The sequence below is a fragment of the Larimichthys crocea genome, chromosome XIII, assembly GCF_000972845.2.
Source record: "Larimichthys crocea isolate SSNF chromosome XIII, L_crocea_2.0, whole genome shotgun sequence".
Taxonomy (NCBI): Eukaryota; Metazoa; Chordata; class Actinopteri; family Sciaenidae; genus Larimichthys; species Larimichthys crocea.
The window spans coordinates 9,130,394-9,151,510 of record NC_040023.1 but is presented as its reverse complement, the minus strand read 5'-3'; the positions used below and the strand labels follow the sequence as shown (position 1 = coordinate 9,151,510).

Genomic DNA, 21,117 nt, shown 5'->3' with positions numbered 1-21,117 from the left:
TATATGTCAAATGTTGAATATATGTTGAATATATGTCGAATGTTGAATATATGTCGAATGTTGAATATATGTTGAATATATGTCGAATAAATGTTGAATGTATGTCGAATAAATGTTGAATATATGTTGAATGTTGATTATATGTTGAATAAATGTTGAATATATGTTGAATATATGTTGAATAAATGTTAAATATATGTTGAATATATGTCAAATGTTAAATAAATGTTGAATAAATGTTGAATATATGTCGAATGTTGAATATATGTTGAATAAATGTTAAATATATGTTGAATATATGTCAAATGTTAAATAAATGTTGAATATATGTTGAATATATGTCGAATGTTGAATATATGTCGAATGTTGAATATATGTCAAATGTTGAATAAATGTTGAATAAATGTTGAATATATGTCGAATATATGTCGAATATATGTCGAATGTTGAATATATGTTGAATATATGTCGAATGTTGAATATATGTTGAATATATGTTGAATATATGTCGAATGTTGAATATATGTTGAATATATGTCGAATGTTGAATATATGTCGAATGTTGAATATATGTTGAATATATGTTGAATATATGTCGAATGTTGAATATATGTTGAATATATGTCGAATGTTGAATATATGTCGAATAAATGTTGAATATATGTCGAATAAATGTTGAATATATGTTGAATGTCGATTATATGTTGAATAAATGTTAAATAAATGTTGAATATATGTCAAATGTTGAATAAATGTTGAATATATGTTGAATATATGTCAAACGTTGAATAAATGTTGAATATATGTTGAATATATGTCAAATGTTGAATAAATGTTGAATATATGTCGAAAGTTGAATAAATGTTGAATAAATGTCGAATAAATGTTGAATAAATGTTGAATAAATGTTGAATATATGTTGAATAAATGTTGAATAAATGTTGTCATCAAACCTCAGAAGTGAAACACTAATCCCCTCCTCCTCTCTCCCTCCCTCCTCCAGCCGGGCTGTGTCACGCGGCAGTGGCATGGGGGGAAACCAGTGGGCGGAGACTGTGACCTATTTTAAGCCAATGGGAAGCCGGCAGAGGCAGCGACTGACCTAAATTCAGCCAATGAGCGACGCGGCAGTCGCCGGTAGGCAACAGTCGGCGCGTGCCGGAGCCATGTGCGTCTTTGGTGTGTCGAGAGCGCGAGAGGCAGACAGGGACACCGCGCGGGCGCAAAAACAGACACGTTATGCGTCTTTAAATGCACTTTTAACACCTTAAATGTGATTATTAAGGCGTGTGGTTGTTGTATGAGTTAAAGAAGTTTAAAAAATACTGAATTTTATTGAAATAATAACCTAAAAACACCGATTTTTTAGCTTGAGGCTGTATTGAGTGTAACAACACTTCAGATATGATGTGAGTCTGCCCCCCTCACATGTGAACACCTGATGTTTGAGCCGATTATTCTGACCCTTCAAATCCTGTCACGTTGTGGGTAAAAATAATCACATTTCCCCCCCAACACCACCACCACACACATAGATAAGATAAATGAAAGCAGGGGGGACAAGGTGAGCAAAGCAAACATCCTCCTGGTGTCTCACGTCTCACTTTTAGTTTTACTGTCATGAAGGTGCGTTTGATGTTGTTTTGGCCTCGCTGCTTTAAATGACAGCGTGAGAGAAGAACAGAGGGGCGGGGTGCGTTCACGGTCCATCCAGGAAGGAGTGCACAACGTGTGGGGGTGGCCTGGTGTGCAACAGTCCCAGCTGCTGTCAGCCATTGGATGAAGTCGCAGGGAGGTGTTTGTATTATATGCAAATAAAAGTGCTGCGTTCAAGTTCAAGGAGGGGAAATAAAAATGGAAAAAAAGCAACATGATAGTAGTTTTTATGTAGACAAGTTAGGAAGGTGATTTTTGGTTTGTGTGACGTTTGTATGCAGTGTCTGCATGGGTTCTCTAAATTGGACATAAGATAGACCGATAGATAGATACTTTATTGATCCCGAGGGAAATCAGCATAAGACACAGTAAACACACAGTGAGCATGCATTAAGATGAACCTATACTAAAATAAACATACGGTAACATTAACCTATACTGCAGTAGTAGTATCTAAGTGCAAATGGTGCTGGGTAAGAATTTAATTGCATATTCTTCAGGCTGTAAACATGTTTATTTCTGCTGTGAAGTTGGACATTTGAACATGGGGACTGACTCACTTCTGGAGCCAGCCTCAAGTGGACGTTTGAGGAACTGCACTTCTGAATCAGCTTCACTTCGCAGCCACGGAGGTTGCAGCTTGATCTCCTTGCAAAGGTATTGTACAGAGTTATACATGTATACTTTGCATGGATACAGCTTTATGTTATATGTTCTTCCCGCTCTTGGAATTTTCTTTATTTTTTAAACAATATTCTGTTCATTTAAACTTGTCTAATCTACTTCATACCTGTTTTGTGTTGCAATACATAGTAAATGTGTCTGTAACACTCACAAATTTTTATTTATTTATTCTCATTGTTTTTTTATTTCTTTGTTTTATTGTATGTTTATGTTATGTTAATATGTAAATATCCTGACTCTACACCATCCACACACGTATACAATCATCTATCTATCTATCTATCTATCTATCTATCTATGGTTTATTAAACTTTTAAGCCCACGACCCCCCAAAATAACAGTAGAAATGATTTGCCACCCAGTGTCAGATGATTTGTTACATGCCGTAATGTTTAGCACGATGCAAACAGATGATGATACTAATATTGTTGTCGTTAATCACATCAGGGGTCAGAAGGCTTTTATTTAAAATGTTATGCAAAATATGATATTTCTGAAAATCACCCGCAGGCGGTCCTGAATCTCCACTTTGGGAACCAGCGGCTTAATGTACATGAGCTAAGTGGAACGCTGAATGAACTGTTATCCATCATGGACAATGAGCAGCACCCTCTCCATCACACAGTGGACAGACAGCTACAGCTCCGCTGACAGATACAGGAAATCTTTTCTTGCCACATGCCATCACACTGTATAACAACAGCTAAAAACTCAGGTCATAATTTACAGTCACTGCACATTTCTCCTTTCTTACTTTGCACCAAATCAACACTGCCAATTTGCTGCATATACTTTTGTACAATATATTTTTATTTACTATTGCTATTTTGACATTTTATTATATTTTAGTTAGACAGACCTCCTCTCTGTCTCATTTTAAAACCCTTCTTAAAACCCACCTCTTCTCTTTGGCTTTTAACACCAGTTGATTTGATGTGTATACATGCATTCTGTTATTTACGTATTTATTTTTGTCTTGTTTTATTTATTTTATCGTGTGCGGGTAGTGCTTATTTAATTCTTTTTATTTGTATTTTTTATTGTTTTCTATCTTTTTATTATCTACTTCAATGTGTTGTTCTGCTTCTATTGTGCTATTTATTGTGTTGTATCTTGTTGTGCAGCACTTTGGAAACCCTGTGTTTGCTAAAAACGTGCTATATAAATAAAGTGGATTGGATAGTTTGTTCTTTATATTTTTCTATCTATCTATCTATCTATCTATCTATCTATCTATCTATCTATCCAATCCAATCCAATCCACTTTATTTATATAGCACGATTTTAGCAAACACAGGGTTTCCAAAGTGCTGCACAATACGATAGAACACAATGAATAACAATATAGAAACACAACAAAACATCAAGTAGATAAAAGAAGTTAGAAAAACAATAAAAAATAAAATGAATAAAAGGCACTAGATAAAATAAATAAAAAAATAGACAAAAATAAATACGTAAATAACAAAAAGCATGTATGCACATAAAATCAACCATCTACATGGTGTTAAAAGCCAAAGAGAAGATCTATCTATCTATCTATCTATCTATCTATCTATCTATCTATGGTTTATTAAACTTTTTAGCCCACGACCCCCCAAAATAACAGTAGAAATGATTTGCGACCCAGATGATTTGTTACATGCCGTAATGTTTAGCACGATGCAAATAGATGATGATACTAATATTGTTGTCTTTAATCACATCAGGGGTCAGAAGGCGTTTATTTAAAATGTTATGTAAAATATGCTATTTCTGAAAATCACCCCCAGGCGGTCCTGAATCTCCACTTTGGGAACCAGCGGCTTAATGTACATGAGCTAAGTGGAACGCTGAATAAACTGTTATCCATCATGGACAATGAGCAGCACCCTCTCCGTTACATCTATCTATCTATCTATCTATCTATCTATCTATCTATCTATCTATCTATCTATCTATCTATCTGAAGTCAAAGTTTCTCGTCGAAGCTCACATTTCCGAGCTTTTCCCATGCGCAATGAACGCACCGCAGTCAACGTAAAGGGGACCGGGGGGAAGGGGGCGTGTCCGAGGTATGCAAACGAGCCACGCCCACCGAGCGCCTTTCCCCCGTGAGCGGTGACGTCACGCGAGCGGCCCGTGTTGGTTCCAGCTGACTGAGAGAGAGAGAGAGAGAGAGAGAGAGAGAGAGAGAGAGAGAGGGAGGGAGGGTGAGGGAGGAAAATAAGAGCCATCAGTCCATCTATCTGCCTCTCCTGGATATTATTATTTTTTGGGGGGGGTCTCTTTATTTCCTTCATCTGTTATTTTTCGCTCATATTTAACCACCAAGTTAGTTTGCGGGTTTATTTTGTGTCTTTGCAGACTTCGCCTCTCGCCTCTAATCCTCTTTCTGCACTCATTGCATGGGACGCCAGCAGAAGACATCCGCATTTCTCTCTCTCTCTGCTCTTTATTTTTTATTTTGTCATCTCTGATCGATCGCAACCAACCAACCGACCGACAACGACCGACCGAACCGGATCTGTAAACACCGTGTGTGAGTCACACTGGTTAATCTCCAGTAAAAAAACAACAAAAACAACAACAACTCAGAGACTTCGCTCCTCCAGGATTCAATTTGTCTTCCTGTGTGCGCGCAGGAGTCGGGTTTGCTCCTTGAAGGTTGACAGCAACTCCTGCAGGGCTCAGCCGAGTCTGAGGATGAATTAGACTCGGTCAACATGGTGCCATTTTGGAGATAAGTCCCCCCTTTTTCTTTCTCCTTCTTCCACAGTTCGTTTCTTTTCCATTTCTTTCTTCTCCTTCTTCATGGGACGGGCGGTAAAGCGGGACGTCGGGTGGAGATACTGAAGCGCACCCTTACGCCTGTCACCTGTCCGCTCACCTTTTTTTTTTTTTTTTTTTTTTGACGGCGCGCCTGTCAATTAGCGTCACTAATTGGATTATTCTGATCTTGAACTTACAAGCCTGCAGGTTGCTCTTCACCTCCTCCTCCTCCTCCACCTCCCCCCACCTCCTCCTCCCTTTAGAAGTTATGTCAAGGCCTCTCACTCAGCTCTTACCGCCTGACCTCCCTGCCGGGGCTACGAGCCCCCAGTTTGGGGCCAGCAACCCGGCTGGAAGTGGCCCTCAAGGTGGACACCTGACCTCCATGACCAACCTGAAGTCGCTGCTCCAGCTGCCAATCAAGGCCGACCAGAGAGCCACCAAGGACTGCTGCGAGATGAAAGGTGAGGGTTTGCACGTGCACGTGCATGTGTGTGCACGTGTGTGTGTGTGTGTGTGTGAGACAGACAGAGAGGGGTCCTGTAGACAAGACAGTCCTTAAAGGGACAGTAAGGAGGACAGGAAGAAGCCAACAAGTTCCTGCAGGAGTATCAGAGACAAACTCACTTTTAATGCATTTTAATGCAGCGTGATGTATTATTGTGATTTATATTGTAGAAATCTGCATTAAATGCAATAAATTATATAGATTTTGCACCCTGGACACATTTGAATCCAGTGCTGGAATATTTTAGTCATATGACATGACATACGGGTGATTTATTTAATCAATTAGTTGATGAATAAGCAGCTGTTTTTGATTATTTTCATGTGAAATGTCCAGAAATATCTTCTTTTCTTTGCCAAATATGATATTAAACTGAATACTTTTGGCTTCAGGGCTGTTGTTTGCATAAAACAAAACAATTTTAACACGTCAGTGAAGGCATCGCAGCAATGTTTGATGTTTTAAAGAACACAAATGAATAATTACAGAAATATTGCAGTGATTATTCATTGGTGTGTGTGTGTGTGTGTGTGTTTGCATGTGACTGAGTGGGTAGGTGTGATTGTAAAAGACAGAGGCCCTGTTTATCCAACACACACACACACACACACACACACTCCAGCCTTCCTCCTTCTGGCCTTGCTGGATTTTTATTTTATTAAACGTTTCCTTTTTTTTTTTTTTTTTTTCGCATTTTAGTGGTGAAATGAAATAATCATGAGGAGGTGGTGGAGGAGGAGGATGAGGATGAGGAGGAGGTGGAGGAGGGAAGAAGAGTGTTTAAAAAAAGAAACACAATCTGGAGTGGATGCCATCAAAATACAGCCAAAGCAGCAGCAGCAGCAGCAGCAGTCGTATGTGTGTGTGTGTGTGTGTGTTGAATCTGATTCTCCGGTCTGTTTAAATAAAGGTTACTGAGTTGGATTGAATTGTTTCCCATCCACCAGCTGCCATGACAAATATTAACCAGGCTGCCTCTCCTTCCTCCCTCTAACTCCTAGTCACACACACATACGCTCGTCGTGTCGGCCTTTCGAGGACACTGTGTGCACACACACTCTTACTGTAACCGCACACGTGTGTGACGTGTAACCTCTGTTAGACAACATGCTAAAATGTACCGCCTTAACATGTGTGGGTAAAACCGAACATACACACACACAGAGAGAGAGAGAGAGAGGCAGAAAAACAAAGCAGTCTGAGCTGGATGGCGGCCCCTTGTGGCATCTTGGTGTAACTACACCTCCTTTCTATATAGTTTTTTTTTTGTTCCTTTGCATGAGGAGGAGGAGGAGGAGGAGGAGGAGGAGGAGATGATGGTGAGCGCGGCTGACAGCCTCTCCATGGAGTCAGAACGCAGCTACAGAGGCCTCGGCTAGCCTCGCTGTCAGCGCCCATAGAGCGCATAGTCTCCCTAATGATAGGTGATGCATTCAGGGGTGTGAAAGAAAAAAGGAAAGAAAAGAAAACGAGATGTGTTTGATGTTTTCTGGCTTTTCTATTTCCTCTTCCACAATGCAGAGTGGATGTTTCACTCTCCTGCTTTTCTTCCCCTGGCTGGCTTTGTTTGACGCCTTCACAAACACCCACTCCATCTAGCACATCTCTCTCTCTCTCTCTGTCTGTCTTTCATTCTCTCGCACGTCTTTGAGTTTTTCCTCTCACTCTTTCGCCGTCTCGCTCTTCTCTTCCTTCCGGTGATTTACATGTTTCTCATCTCTTGCAGTATTTCGCTCTGTCTTTCGATCTGTCCGTCTCTGTTTTATTTCAGACGCTCTTAAAGGGATTTCCCCATTTCGTTCTGAAGTGCTTTTATATTGTCATGTTGTCTGTGGAGGCTGCAGGTGTCAGGAGATATTTTATTAGTGTTCTTGTGCGTGCTAATAAATTACGTCACTGTAGCAGGAGGAACATAAGTAGTTGTGGCTAGTGTTATGTGTTTTGCACCTACAAATTTATTGATTCCTGTTAATATGATCACATTTCTGTCCCCTCAACACAGTTAAGACTCTGCATATTATGGCCTGTGTGCTGCACCAGTTTGCAGTGCACAATAAACTGTGAAGACAATGCATGCATATACGTTTTTATTGCGCCTGCTCAATGGTGCGTTATCCTTTAAACACATATTTTAAAATTTAAATAATATTGTGCCTGTAAGTTTTGTTTTTACTCGTCTACTTTCTTTAATTTTTGGGTTTTTTTTTCAATGCAAAACTGTTTTTCTGCTAAATTTGGACACACAAATGCAGGAATGTGGAGCATTTTTTAAAAATGTAAGATTTTATGTTTTGCTGAGGTGGAACCGTTGGCATAAAAGGGGGAAAAAAATGCTACAAACTGCAGTGGAAACAGAGAGTAAGCGAAATAGAGATTTCCACTGGTTGAGCCACCAACTACCAGTTTAGCCCTCCGCTAACATGCACGGGGGATAAAATGATTTAATTGTTTGGCTCTTCTAGACTTTCCAAATTGGGCGGAATTAATCAATTTCCTGCGATGAAACAAGTCGTATAACTTTGTGAATAAATAAACGCGTCATCTTTATATTCTCTTTTTCTCCAATGCTTTAACAGCACTCATCACCAGCTCAGTTTATATGTTATATTTGCATTTTCGGTTCTCAAATTGTAACTGAATTGGACACCTGGATCATGTCCATATACCTCCTTTAGTTACTGGTTACTACCCACAATCAACCAGCAGTAACGGCTGTATCCAGGTTGTGTAATTTTTAGTAGAAAAGCTGTTGCCGTCACCTTAATGTTGTCATTGATGAAGTATGCAGATTTATCAGGTGTAGGTTGACTTACAATAACGACATATATTTTGTACCATTTCCCAGCACCTGCGATGGCTCAGTTGTTTTTCCAATTTGGCGAAACAGCCATCAGCAACAATGTGACATGTAGGCAGTGATTTCGAGGTGAATGTGTCCCACACCATTAAAGTTATGAGATTTTTTTATCAAATTATTACTCTGACTCGTTCTGTTAATATCACTGTTTTTGCTCCATCTGTTGTTCCGTCGTTCTTTTCCTTCTGTCTTTCAGTACATAGTCCTTTATATAAAGAGCTCGTCTGGCTCACAGTAGTAGTAGGCTGTGGCTATAAGCCTGGCATCGGCAGGCTATTTTATCCAGAATTCTCCCTCCCCTTCCACTATCCTCCAGCACTATTTTAGGCACCGTTGCTGCATCCCAGGGCTTAGTGCTGCCCAAGATGATTGTGATTGGTTAGACCTGGATGATAATGGCATGAGCCCATGGATGTTTAAAGAGTAGTGGATGCAGCGTTAGAGACGAGGCTCTGTGCATGAATTCAACTAGTTCAATCTCCAGGTATAAAATTAGCCGGATCTTCTGCATATGCTTACACATTGTGACGTCCAAGGACCAAGCCACTACCTTCCAGTTTTGAATGGGGGATCAAATGATTCAATCATGCAGCTTGTCTTGACTTTCCAAATGTTGTTGTTGACCAAATGGAGCAAATTCTGATCATGAAACAAGTCATTTCGTGTTTTCTAGCCACTGGACGATAGACACGGTTAGATCCATGCGATAAAATTGATGCTTTCTCGGTTGTCGTTCGTAAGAACAAACTGGCCTCGAAGCCCGGCGCTCGCTGTTTCTTTGGGGGGGGTTTGGTTGGACCTTTTTTCTCCGCTGGCACAGCTCGGAGATGGATCTGGCTATGCGAGACTCGTAATGAGCAGAGAGTAATTTAAAAGCAACTGGCAGACAGACGAAGAAGATGATGAGGATGATAGCAGAGAGATTATGAGGGAGATGAATGTGATGGCCTCCCCCATTGCTCTTTCTATCCCTCCTCTGCTGTTCACGTTGTAATCTCTCTCTTGTCTTTATGTTCTTTAATCCCGTTAAATTTAAATTTCCGGCCTCCCTGATGCTCTCGCTCAGCCCGTTCCCTCGCTCTCATTACTCTCTCTTGCTCTTGTCATCTCAGCCCATTTAATATGCTCCTTTATTACTATTTTATTGGGTTTTATTATTCAGTGTGCCATTTATTCACTATGCACTTTTGGATTAAGAATAATATTATCAAAGGATCAGGGTACTAAACAATCATTCTTGCTCTCTCCATACTGTGCTGTAATTAAATATGAGTTCCTGCTTTACTTACAGGATTTTCTTTCTCTGGTGATGGTTTATTGATGTCTGATGTCTATATCTATCTTTCCATCAGGCCTCCTCTCTCTCTCTGTCTCTCTCCGGGAGGTCAGAGTGCAGGGTCAGTTAAATCAACTTTATTTATAGATGCCTTTTAATGATTGCAACTAAGTGCTTTACAGAAAGCAGAGGACACAAAGGCAGAAGCACAAACAACCACGCGGCGCCTGAGGCTGTTTATTGTCTGTCTTTTAAAATGATTTTCCTATACGATATATATACTATTAATTTACGATTGTGATGCAAGTAAACACTTGAGTTCCAGCAGGAGGTCTCGGTAGTCTTCTAGAGCACATCTGAAACAAGTGCTGAGAACAAAAGCAAGGTCCAAGAAATGTGATTGAACATCCCATCCCAAGCGCTGTCAGAGCACGATGAAAACCTCTGTGGTCGTATTTAGAGTCGTGCACACTGACCACGGTTTGCATCATTCAACATGCATCAGTTGTTACGCTGAAAGTCAAGGTGAGACAGAAAAAATACTGTTTCCATGTCCTGTCTTTGTATTATTTATGTCTTGTCACATAAAAAATAAATGTATCGGGGCGGTCGGTAGTGTAGTGGGTTAAGCGGCCGCCCCATGTGTGGAGGTTATAGTCCTCGCTGCAGCTGGCCCCGGTTCGAATCCGCATCGGACGGCTAATTTACTGCGTGTATAATAATAATAAATGTATCAAATGTAGTGGGTATATATAATATCATAGTAAAAAGTCTTTCTGAAGAATGTAATGGAAGTCTAATTTATTCATTTCACCTTCACCTTCCTCTTCTTGACATAGAGTGATGGATGTGTGGGTGGAGGCTGTATATTTTCTAAGCCACGCACGCTGTTACAGGTCAAAACATCCATCGTTGAACAACCCAGTCACTTCTAATTGTTTTGAACAGCCCTCATACTAAACCATATGTCACTACAGGAAAATAGAGATGTGTAAATACTTGTGGTCGCATGCCGCAGCTGCGGGAAGATAAATAATGTGGCAGCGTGTAACAGTAGCAGTAGTAGCAAGTTAACTAAAAGTTTGCCACCGTTACTAAGCGGTCATGACAGACTGAGAGAAGAGGGTGCTCTGTTGCTCACAGATTCAACTTTTAATGAGCAAGAAAACACATTTTGTCTCCATTCAAATGTCACATAGTTTCCCTGTGAAGTGAAGGTATGGTAGCCAGGTTGTGCCAATTCCTGGAATGATGTGATGAAATGTTTTTCCAGAGTGTTGACACACCAGCGCTGGGAAATAAAACAGCTGTATTACACAGAAAAGGCACAAGGCATTGGTGTGTTGATGTGCTTAATACAAACATTGTGTTTTACCCTTGGACCGTCTGGTTTCCACACATATCTTTAAGAACTTTGTCTGATGTGTCGCTATCGCACACCTTTTTCTGACGTGCAGGGTTTTCAATAAATCATTACCACGTAGGTCTGAGGACGGTTTATTACGGTAAACAAACGGGACCATTGTGAACGAGATTATCAGCCTCTCTCTCTCTCTCTGCAGTTCGAGTCAGTCTGCCGGATTGTCGGAGTCGTTATCAGCTCTTATCTTTCCTTTTGCTCTTTAACACAAACACATGGAAAGGGAGGAGTGTACGTTTGATTACACTCTGCGGTCAGAAAGACTTCTCAATGCGGCCTTGTTTAAAAAATTTCGCTTTTCTTCCCCCTTCAGACAAAGACAAGCCCCTGGACTCTGATGAAGAGCCGATGGGTGTCAATGCCGGAGGACAGGGTGGGGTTGGAGGAGCCCCTGGGTCCGGCGCGTTGCGACCCAACTCCCAGTCAGCCTTCCTGGGCCCGCTGCTGTGGGAGCGGACCCTGCCGTGTGACGGAGGCCTGTTCCAGCTGCAGTACATGGACCTGGAGGAGTTCCTGACCGAGAACGGGATGGGGATGCACAGCAACGGGCCCAGCTCCACCAGCGCCCAGATCCCATCCCAGGTCCGGCTTAAAGTTTGGACACCAAACACCTGAATTCAATATCGCCGAGCTGTGTGTTTACATTTTTTCTCTCCCTCCTCCCAGAGCTCTCAGTCGGCCGTGCCCAACCAGAGCTCCCAGTGTCCTCCAACCAGTCCTCCGCCCTGCTCCTCCTCGTCCTCCTCCATGTCCTCTTCATCCTCCTCTTCCTCGCTGCTGGGACTGGAGACCGTCCAGCCGCAACCGCCGCCGCCGCCACCACCTCAGCAGCAGCAGCAGCAGCAGCAGCAGCAGCAAGGCATGATGGGAGGACCTGAGTGTCTACATGGTGAGTGAATGTGAACATCAGCGGGGCGATTTTTAGGCGATTTTGTGACGTTTTTCTTGCATTTTTTACTTCATCAGTCACTCCAAAGCAGATCGTAAAATCTAAAAAATGTATCAAGAATAAACACATTTCTAGACAGGGAAGAGAAAGCTTTTCTTATTTTAGCTCCCGAGAAGACAACAGCGAGATTAAAATTGACATCCACACAGGAGAATATTTCTGCAGCAGCTAATGCAGTCAGACGTATATGAAGCTGCAGACGCAGAAGCCTTAATGTGACAGACACTAATGAGGACCCGGACTCGTGATACATCACATTAACTAACGCTGGACTCCTTCACCAATAACCAGAGTGGGGTCTCCTCTAATTATATCTCTGATAAATGCCTGACACTCTGTTCGCCGGCCCTCCTCGGCTCTCTCTCTCTCTCTCTCCGACTGTTTTCATCTGTTATATATTCATAATTTATTGTTTCCTCTCTCTGCTGCTTTTGATGTGAACCAGAACTGCCACAACATCAGAGAAACTTTTCTGTCTGTCTGTCTGTCTGTCTTTTATTTGATTTTTTTTTTTTGTGTCTTTCACAAGTCTGACAACTTCCAATTCTAATTCAAACCACAAAGCCCGATCTTTATAATGCCGACGGTCACATTTTTCATCTTGCGAGCCGTCGAATGAATCATCGCGGCTAATTTCATGATGATTCATTGATGACAGTGTGCCACATGTCTTTGTAAAACGTTCAGCGTGCGATCAGACGTTTTAAAAGGAAAGGATGAGACAGTGAGTGATGGAGTGTGTAAAGTACTGTCGATGTTTGAATACAGAGGAGACAAAACATCTCTAAGTTGTGGATTTAATCTCGCCATTGAAGAATAATTGGTTTGAAACAGCCAAGAGATAAAAAAGACGAAAGAAGCGGAGCCGTGTGGTGCTACTTTAATGCAGGTGCATCTCTGCACAGGTGGATTTAAAGACACACCAATCACTTTGCATCTTACAGGGAAAGGCTGCACGATGGATAACATAATCTCTCATGTTTACTCTGAATGTGAGATTTCTGTTTACCTGGTTTTAGCCTTCAAGGCAGTGCCTCCTCCATTGGCTGTGAGCTGTGAGCACGTTTTTATCTTTTAAAGCAACATTTGCATTAAACTGGAGTTTGCTAACTATCTGGATCATCTGTACAGGCAGCAAACAGCGGCTTTTGCATTGAAAATAGCTTCATAATGCTACTTTAAACACCACAGATGGGAGCTGGCAGAGTGGACCGAAACTAGCATTGTTGGAAAAACCAAAACAAAGAGCTGAAAGATGCTAAAAGAGTTGTAGTAGGAGAGGGTTTCCCTGATTTTGGCCTTTAAGGCAGTGCCTCTGTCATTGGTTTACCGTGCTAACATGGCTCCAAAGCTGCGGAGAACCTTCACTTGCTGTTGTTCTGTAACCCGCGAGTATGAAATGGACGAACATATTCACATTCGCATCAACTGTTTCTTGTTTTTGCCGCTTGAGAGCAGCACAACCGCTACACGCTTCAGTATGTTCGCCATGCAGTTACTATCTTTGCATACAGTCAGTTGAAACACCACACATGAGAGCTGAGAGAGTGAACCAAAGCCAGCATAGCAGGAAAAACCAAAACAAAGAGCTGAAAGACGCTAAAATAGGCGCAGAGTTGGATCATTATTCTCTGTGGGCTCGTGAGTTTAAGCGACACCATTCACATCAGTGTGTCTTTATGTGCACACTTAAGCTGGTGTTGAGATTTTAAGCCCTTCAAAACAAGCGAGAGCTCCTTTTTTTTGTGCTTTCTCGTGTTTTTTTTGTTTGTTTGTGTCCGGCGGTTCAGTGAAGCAGACGTCACTTCATGCACGGGCTTGAATTTATAAAGGTGGATGTCAGAGGTCAGCAGCTGCTGCTCCACTCGCTTTGTTGTTTGATATATTGTTTGGAAATGTTGCCAGACTCAAAAATCAACGTGCTGTTTTCATAACGCAGTATTAATCAGCTCTGTTCTTTATGTTTTCCATTTCCGTTGTGCTTGTGCTTTTTGTGGTTTTCACAACATTTGCATAGAATACGGTACGTCGTCTGGAGTGTTTTTATTTTTTATTTTTATGCAGCTACGTGCAGAGAGAATAAGTCAGAAAAGAAAGGTTAAGTGCCCAGCAGGATTCGATTCTGAGAAATCTGACTGGAACATTGTGTTTGTCTCTTTTTATTCTGAGTCACAAACAATAAGGAGGAGATGTTTCGAAGCTTGAAGCAGAAATGAAATTATAAAAAAAAAGGAAAGTTAGACAGAGAGAAGACGAGAGAAAGAAAGAGCTGCTACAGACGAGCGAATACCAATGGATACTGCTGCAAGGCTCTGAGTGTGTGTGTGTGTGTGTGTGTGTGTGTGTGTGTGTGTGTTCATATCTGCCTGAGTGCCTCTGCGAGTGTCTATGAATACACAGCATCAGTGTGTGTTTGTGTGCGAGCCTTCACACGCACATGCTTTTGTGCGTCTGTGCGGCACGCTGAACTTCCAACATGCATATGAGAGTGTCCTCTTTATTTCAGCATTTGCATGCAAGTATTTGGGCTTTAATGTGAACACGCTCTCGTGTCTGTGTGTGTGTGTGTGTGTGTGTGTGCGCGCTCTTTATTCTGAATTATAAACACGTGACTGGTTTGAGCATGATGCATCCAGCCAGAAATCCCTCAGGTCACTGTGGAGCTGAAGTGTTACTACAGAGCTGCAGAGAGAGAGAATCAAGCAAGAGAAAAAAATTAAAAGGAAAATAGATCGATTGTATTAATCTGATCCACATGAACGTTTGGTTTGATTTAAATTCATCCTGGGCAAAAATGGAGAGCAGCCTAAAAAGATATTTTTGTTTTACAAGAAGACGTTTCATCTTTGCAATGCAATAAAATCATATTTACATCTGCGAGGAAGCAGACTGAGGTGTTTCGTTGAAGGTGGATGAACCCTGCATCGATAAAACTATTACTGAACCAGCTGTGGTCACATAACATAAGTAATGTTTCCACCTGGATCTTATTACATTTAGTCATTTAGCTGACACAAAAAGGGAAATAATCAGGGTACAGTGCGACAAGGACTGAGAGAGGGGATAGATCTATCATGTCCAGCTGTTGGTAGTGTTGGAGAGGAGGTCCTCTCTGAAGAGCTGGAGGTCTTCAGGTGGTTTTTGACGCCCCTGATCTAGTAGGAACTGGTGGTTCATTGGAGGAGGCGACATAGTCCGTCTGTATGAGGTGGGTGCAGAACCGGAGACTACTTTGTAGTCGGCATTAGTGATTTGAATCGGATGTGGGCTGCTACAGGTAGCCAGTGGAGCTCGATGAGCAGCGGGGTAACGTGACCTTTTGGGTTGATTGAAGACCTGGTGTGTTCTGGATCAGCAGAAAAGGGCAAGATGACCACAGTCTGTATCAGGAGTTGGGTGGCATGTTGAGTCAGGTAAGGTGTGATTTTTCTCGTGTTACGAGGTGTGAAGCAGCACGACTGGGCAACCAAGATGATGGTGTTGAAGAATACTTTCCAGAAACAAGTTTTCCCAGTTTGAGAATCACCGATAGTGGCCAGTCAGTTCCACGTTTCTCCAGCCTATGAAGCATCTCCGTGTTTCATATTTTAGGTTGAAACCCCGATTCAATCATCCGCAGTGTAATTTAGCACCGCGCTCACTAATGATGCTCTTTAACACGAGCAAGACGTCCGCCCACAGAGCGAGGTGAAATTTTTGGGCCGAAGAGGAGGAGGAAAGCTGCTCAGCAGAATTGATTTGAATCAGATCACTGACATATTTTTTCTTAAGAGCACTCTCTTTTTCCACTTAAAGGCCTTTCTTAACAAACACACATCAGGTTCATATCAGCTGTTTATCAGGGCTGCAGCTTCAACGCTTCCAGGTCAATTCACATCCATCCAAAACAGCCTTTTAAACCTCGGATCCCATGAGCTCTGTCTGTGCATGCTGCAGGACGCATGAACTCGTTGACCTGCTATGTGTGTGTTTGGGAGGACGCATCTGCTTGCATGAATTTTTCAGAGCTATTACAAAGACAGGGCACTTATTAAAGCGAAGAACAAAACATGCAAACGTATAATCCGACGGATAAACAAGAACTCCAGCTTTGACAGTTTTTTGACGTGCGCTGGAGAGAAATCCTGAATCTGAAACACCACCCAGATCTAATCAGTTGCTCCGTTGCCCCGAGGCTGATCTGTCCGCCAAACTTCGTGGGAATCTGTAGAGATTTTAAATCCTGCTGACGGGGTGACACGTGAAGAGACTGACAGTGAAAGCAGAAGTGGTGAAGCTTCAGTGGGAACTGCAGATAAAAACTAACTATGCAGGCTCCATATTAATACACATTAGTGGAAACACGAACAGGCAGAGTTTAAATTAGGAACTGGACTTCTTTTTTAACTGAAATTCAGATTTGAAACTGGTAGTCAAAAATCATACGTGCCTCTCATGTTTCCAGATATATTTACATAAAATATGCTAACTCATTAGCATCGCTTACATATATGTTTATATGCAAAAGCATGTAGGCTTAAAACAGACTGGGATGAATCTGTCACCCATCTGTCATCCGTCAGCCGAGCCAAAAGAATAATGAATCCCGATGGGAGTGTTAATCAGCGCAGATACCACCACCAAACCTAACTAACCTAATGTCTTGCTACAGTGCTCCTTCATGAGTTGTTGCAGCACTACTTACATTTTTTTAGTTGCTGTTTTTAGTGAAATGCAATGTGACACAATTTAACAGTTGAAGAATCGTTTTGAAGCTCTTCCACCTCACGGATAATCTAAAAATTGGCAAAGACGTGGTTTATCGGTGGACCTGAGGCGGTTTGATTGACGCCTGGTTGCTCAAACAAGCCATCTGTAACGGCACCTACCTGTCAATCAGAGCGTCCACGCTCTTAATCCTGCATAACTTTAAGCCTTAATATAATGTGAACAGGTGAGTTGTATATAAATTCACCCTCAGTACAGTTGTCATGAACGGGGAAATTAGCTACAGAGACCAAAACTGTTTTTTGTACCAGGCTGTAAACATGTTTATTTCTGCTGTGAAACATGGGGACTTATGGAGACTGACTCACTTCTGGAGCCAGCCTCAAGTGGACGTTTGAGGAACTGCAGTTTTTGGCACTTCACAGCCACTTAGGTTGCAGCTTGGTAAATGGACTGTGCGCCTTACTAGTCTTCCAACCACTCAAAGCGCTTTTACAGTTTGTATCTCATTCACCCATTCACACACCGATGGTGCAGCCTTCGGGAGCAGTTTGGGGTTCAGTATCTCGCCCAAAGACACTTTGAAATGTTCCGAGGGGTTTGGTGGAGCTTGGTGGCACCATGTGGTGCATTTCTTAGTTTTTTGTTGAAATATCTCAAACTGTCTCATGGATTATCTTTGGTTTTTTTCTAGCGCCATCATCAGGTCAACGTTTCACCTTCTGACAGTGTTAAATAGCATTAATAGTAGCATGCAAACACACCAACATAATACACATTATACCAGTGAGCATGTTATCATGCTGATAAATATATCTGATGTTTTGTTTTCGCGGCTGAGCGGGAAAAATCTGAAATCTTCATACGCAGACAAAAGCTGAGCAGTCGAACTAGCACGGCCCGTATCACTGCAGTCACTTTCCCCTGCAGACAAACAATCCCAGCACTGATTAGACCGCCCTTGGCCTCCAGAGCGACGTCTACGACTTCCCCAGCTGAGCTGTACTCTCCTTCAACCACAGAGCTGCTTCTTCAACCTCAAACAGAAAACCAAAATACCAGCGTCTAGACTAGAAGAATCCCAGATAAACCCTCCAGGAACCATCAAGCAGTGAGGCGACATGTACGGTACGAGTTTAAATCCAACAAAACGATGATTTTTGAGCCCGGGCCGTGCGTCGATTAAACAGTGGGAGAAATGATTTGCTGTCTCTTTAAGAGAGGAGAGTGCAGGATAATGCCACGCTGAGGCAGTCGGTGATTTAACATTCAGGGCTGAGATTAATCGCAGCGAGGGAAGGGTTAAACAAGACACTGACTCTGCACTCTGTAACACTGCACAGAGAGAGAGAGAGAGAGCTGGAGGGGGAGAGCGAGTCAAGAGTGTTCGCTTTGCATGTTTTGAAATCTCTCTCTCTCTCTCTTTCCGTCTCTCACACGCTCAGGCCATGTGCGGCCGCCACGTCACGTGCCGCTGCAGAAAGCATCGAAGCGAGAGAGAGAGAGAGAGAGAGAGGAGGGAGGAAAGGGAGGGAGGGAGGCAGTAGGAAAGTGGAGGGGAGATAAAGAGAGAGAGAGGAAACAGTGAAGATTACAGAGAGAATAAACAGTGAGGACGAAGAGAAAGCGAGAAAATCAAGTGAGTTAGGAAGAGGAGGATTTAAAAAGCAAAAAGCAAGAAAATAATTCCAATTACTGTCAAACAACTCGCATATTTACGAGTTCCTCTTCAGCCAAACGACCTGAAATCAACAAGTCGGCCTCAAACTGAACCACAAAATCGATCCGATTGATCCGAAGCTTCGTCATCGGTGCAGACCTTTAAAAAAATATCATACGACCTTTTTTGTGTGTGTGTGTGTGTGTTTGTTTTGATCCGCCACCTTGATGCTTAAAAGAAGGATACACTGGTGACATTTTGGCGTGCATCAGCTGTCCTGTCCTCCTCCCCCAGGCGGCAGCGATGTTGCATTAGCTCTACAAAAGAAAGAATATTGTGTGCAAAAATGCACATTATTGATTTGAATGAATCATAATAAGACATTTATTATAATAATAAGACAAGTGCTTTTGGTAAAATGAACCAAAACACAGCTATCGGGAGCAGATTGGGGTTTCAGTAGCTTGCCCAAGGACCGAGAATCAAACCAGCAGTTGAAGAACTTGAAGTTGCGTCTTCGAATTGTCCAACTGAGCAACTGTAGTCTGTGTCTCACAATGAGTGTTTGTTACAGTCACGTTGAACTTCAAGGTCATGTTAAATTAATAATAATAAAACATTTTGCTAAGTGCTTTTTAAAGAATCTCTAAAGAAACTTTATTGGTCTCCCGACCTCTCAGAGCTCTTTTGCAACACTGCAGCACTTCAGATTCAATTCGCTCACTCATACCGACAGCACGGCCATCGGGAGCACTTTGGGGGTTCGGTATCTTGTCCGAGGACTTCGAATCATACCAGAGACCCTCCGGTTACTTGACGAGGCTGAGCAACAGCCGCCTAAAGTTCGCATTTGCTTGTTATTGTCAAGTAGTGAGACACAGAAATCCAGTTCAGCGTCGCCGTCCGATGAATATGAAATGAAATGTGCATGCTCTCCTCTGTCTCCCAGTCAGCATTTAGACTGATTGACCAATGAAAAGATGTTTTGCCACGTCTTGTTTGTAGGATAGATAAGAGGTGGATCGCTTTGGATTAATAACATTTCGATTCAAGGATAGACGACGACTGATGCACGCACGTCAGTGTATCCGATAGTCTGAAACAGTAAAACAGCTTTGATTAGTTCTCCGTAGACGTGAAGAACAGCCTTGATACTGACAGAGGGACATAAACAGGAGAGTCAAGGGCAAAACAAAACCATTAACCCCGCCACAATATAGTTCAGAAGCATGTAATGCATATGCGACTCATGATTGTATCACGGTGGCCGTGGCCCCCTCTCAGCCACCCCCTGGCAGCGCCCCTGCGTCTCTGGTAGATCGCTTTGTAACGTGAACAGAGTTGTAAAAAGCTTGTAATATGATAAACTGCTGTGCGGTGTTTTGGCGTCTGATTACCCTTCAGACTCACTCATCTGTAGCTCAAATTAGTCCTGGATTGTGTGTCATCGTCTCGGCGGTAAATAAGACAACAAATCACAGCGGGCGCCCCGTCGTTTTCAGTCTGAACTCGTTGGTTAATTGAGAACTAGTTAGATGATTTGACCTCCTGTTGAAGACGTTTGACGTTAACATTATGGCATTTTGCTGCTGTTGTTTTTCTGGCGAGGACAGCCTCGCCAAAGCCAGATTTTAATTTATTCTTATTTTTTTTGTGTGTGTTGGAAAGTCAAAGAGTTCAGTCACAAGTATGTCCTGATGAGACACAGCTGCACGCTGCGTACACGGGCCACAGTCTGAGAAGAGCTGAACAACATAGCGAAGTGAGTTGCCGCGAGATCCCGCACACGTCTCGTCGTGTCATGTGACCGGAGCGTGAGCAGTGATTTTTCAAAAGAACGAGGGAGGAGGTCACTACTATCTCTGCACCGTGGTGACGTAACTCCCAGTCTGTGTGTTGACAGTAGGAACAAGACTCCTGGGGTGTGTCACCTGGACTGAATTGTTTCTGGTGTGTGTGTGTGTGTGTGTGTGTGTGTGCACTGGTGCTCTTGCACACTCATGTGAAGGTGCACGTGCCTCGGCTGGGTGTTTGTTTGTGTGTGCGGAGGCGAGTCCAAGCCTGCCTGGGTGTGTACACGGACGTCCATGTGAGTGTCTCACAGTGTAACCGTGAACTGAAACTACAGCGAGACTAAAACCAGATGTTACCGACGCTGTGAAGTCGGACGAAATTAACGGATCACGTGACAGAAACACTTTTAATAATAAAAATAATAATGATACAGTTTATTTAGAGAATAACGCAAGTGCTGCCGATACTATTGGTACTGCAAATACTGCAAATAGCAGTGAATTTACGGTACTATAAATGCTACTACTACTGTTAGTACTACAGCTAAGATACTTCAGCTGTTGAATATACTACGATTACTGGCAGTATCACAAGTATTACTGTATTGCTACTGCTGCAAAGGCTACTACGACTACTACTACTGTTATTAATGTGAGTTTCTTTGTATTACATACATACTGTACGTACACTCACTGATTACTGATTTCACCATGATTATGTGTGTCGATTAAATTGAATTTAAGATGCAAATCTGATTAAAACACACTCCATTTGAAGAAACTATAAAAACTATATAAAGTATGTGAAAACTACTGAACACAATCAGTGTTTCCTGTTGCAGACGTGTGTGTTATG

The 21,117-nt window shown here is 42.2% G+C and overlaps 1 protein-coding gene across 1 annotated transcript in view; it reads left to right on the top strand.

The window, feature by feature from the left end:
• The first annotated feature begins 4,489 nt into the window (after window positions 1-4,489).
• The window catches only part of dbpa (D site albumin promoter binding protein a), a 31,104-nt gene continuing 14,476 nt past the window's right edge, over window positions 4,490-21,117 (top strand). The window contains exons 1-4 of the mRNA XM_027287004.1: window positions 4,490-4,861; window positions 4,965-5,555; window positions 11,466-11,734; window positions 11,819-12,041. Coding sequence (XP_027142805.1) covers window positions 5,360-5,555; window positions 11,466-11,734; window positions 11,819-12,041 — 688 coding nt within the window. The 5' untranslated portion in view covers window positions 4,490-4,861; window positions 4,965-5,359. The remainder of the gene's footprint in view (window positions 4,862-4,964; window positions 5,556-11,465; window positions 11,735-11,818; window positions 12,042-21,117) is intronic.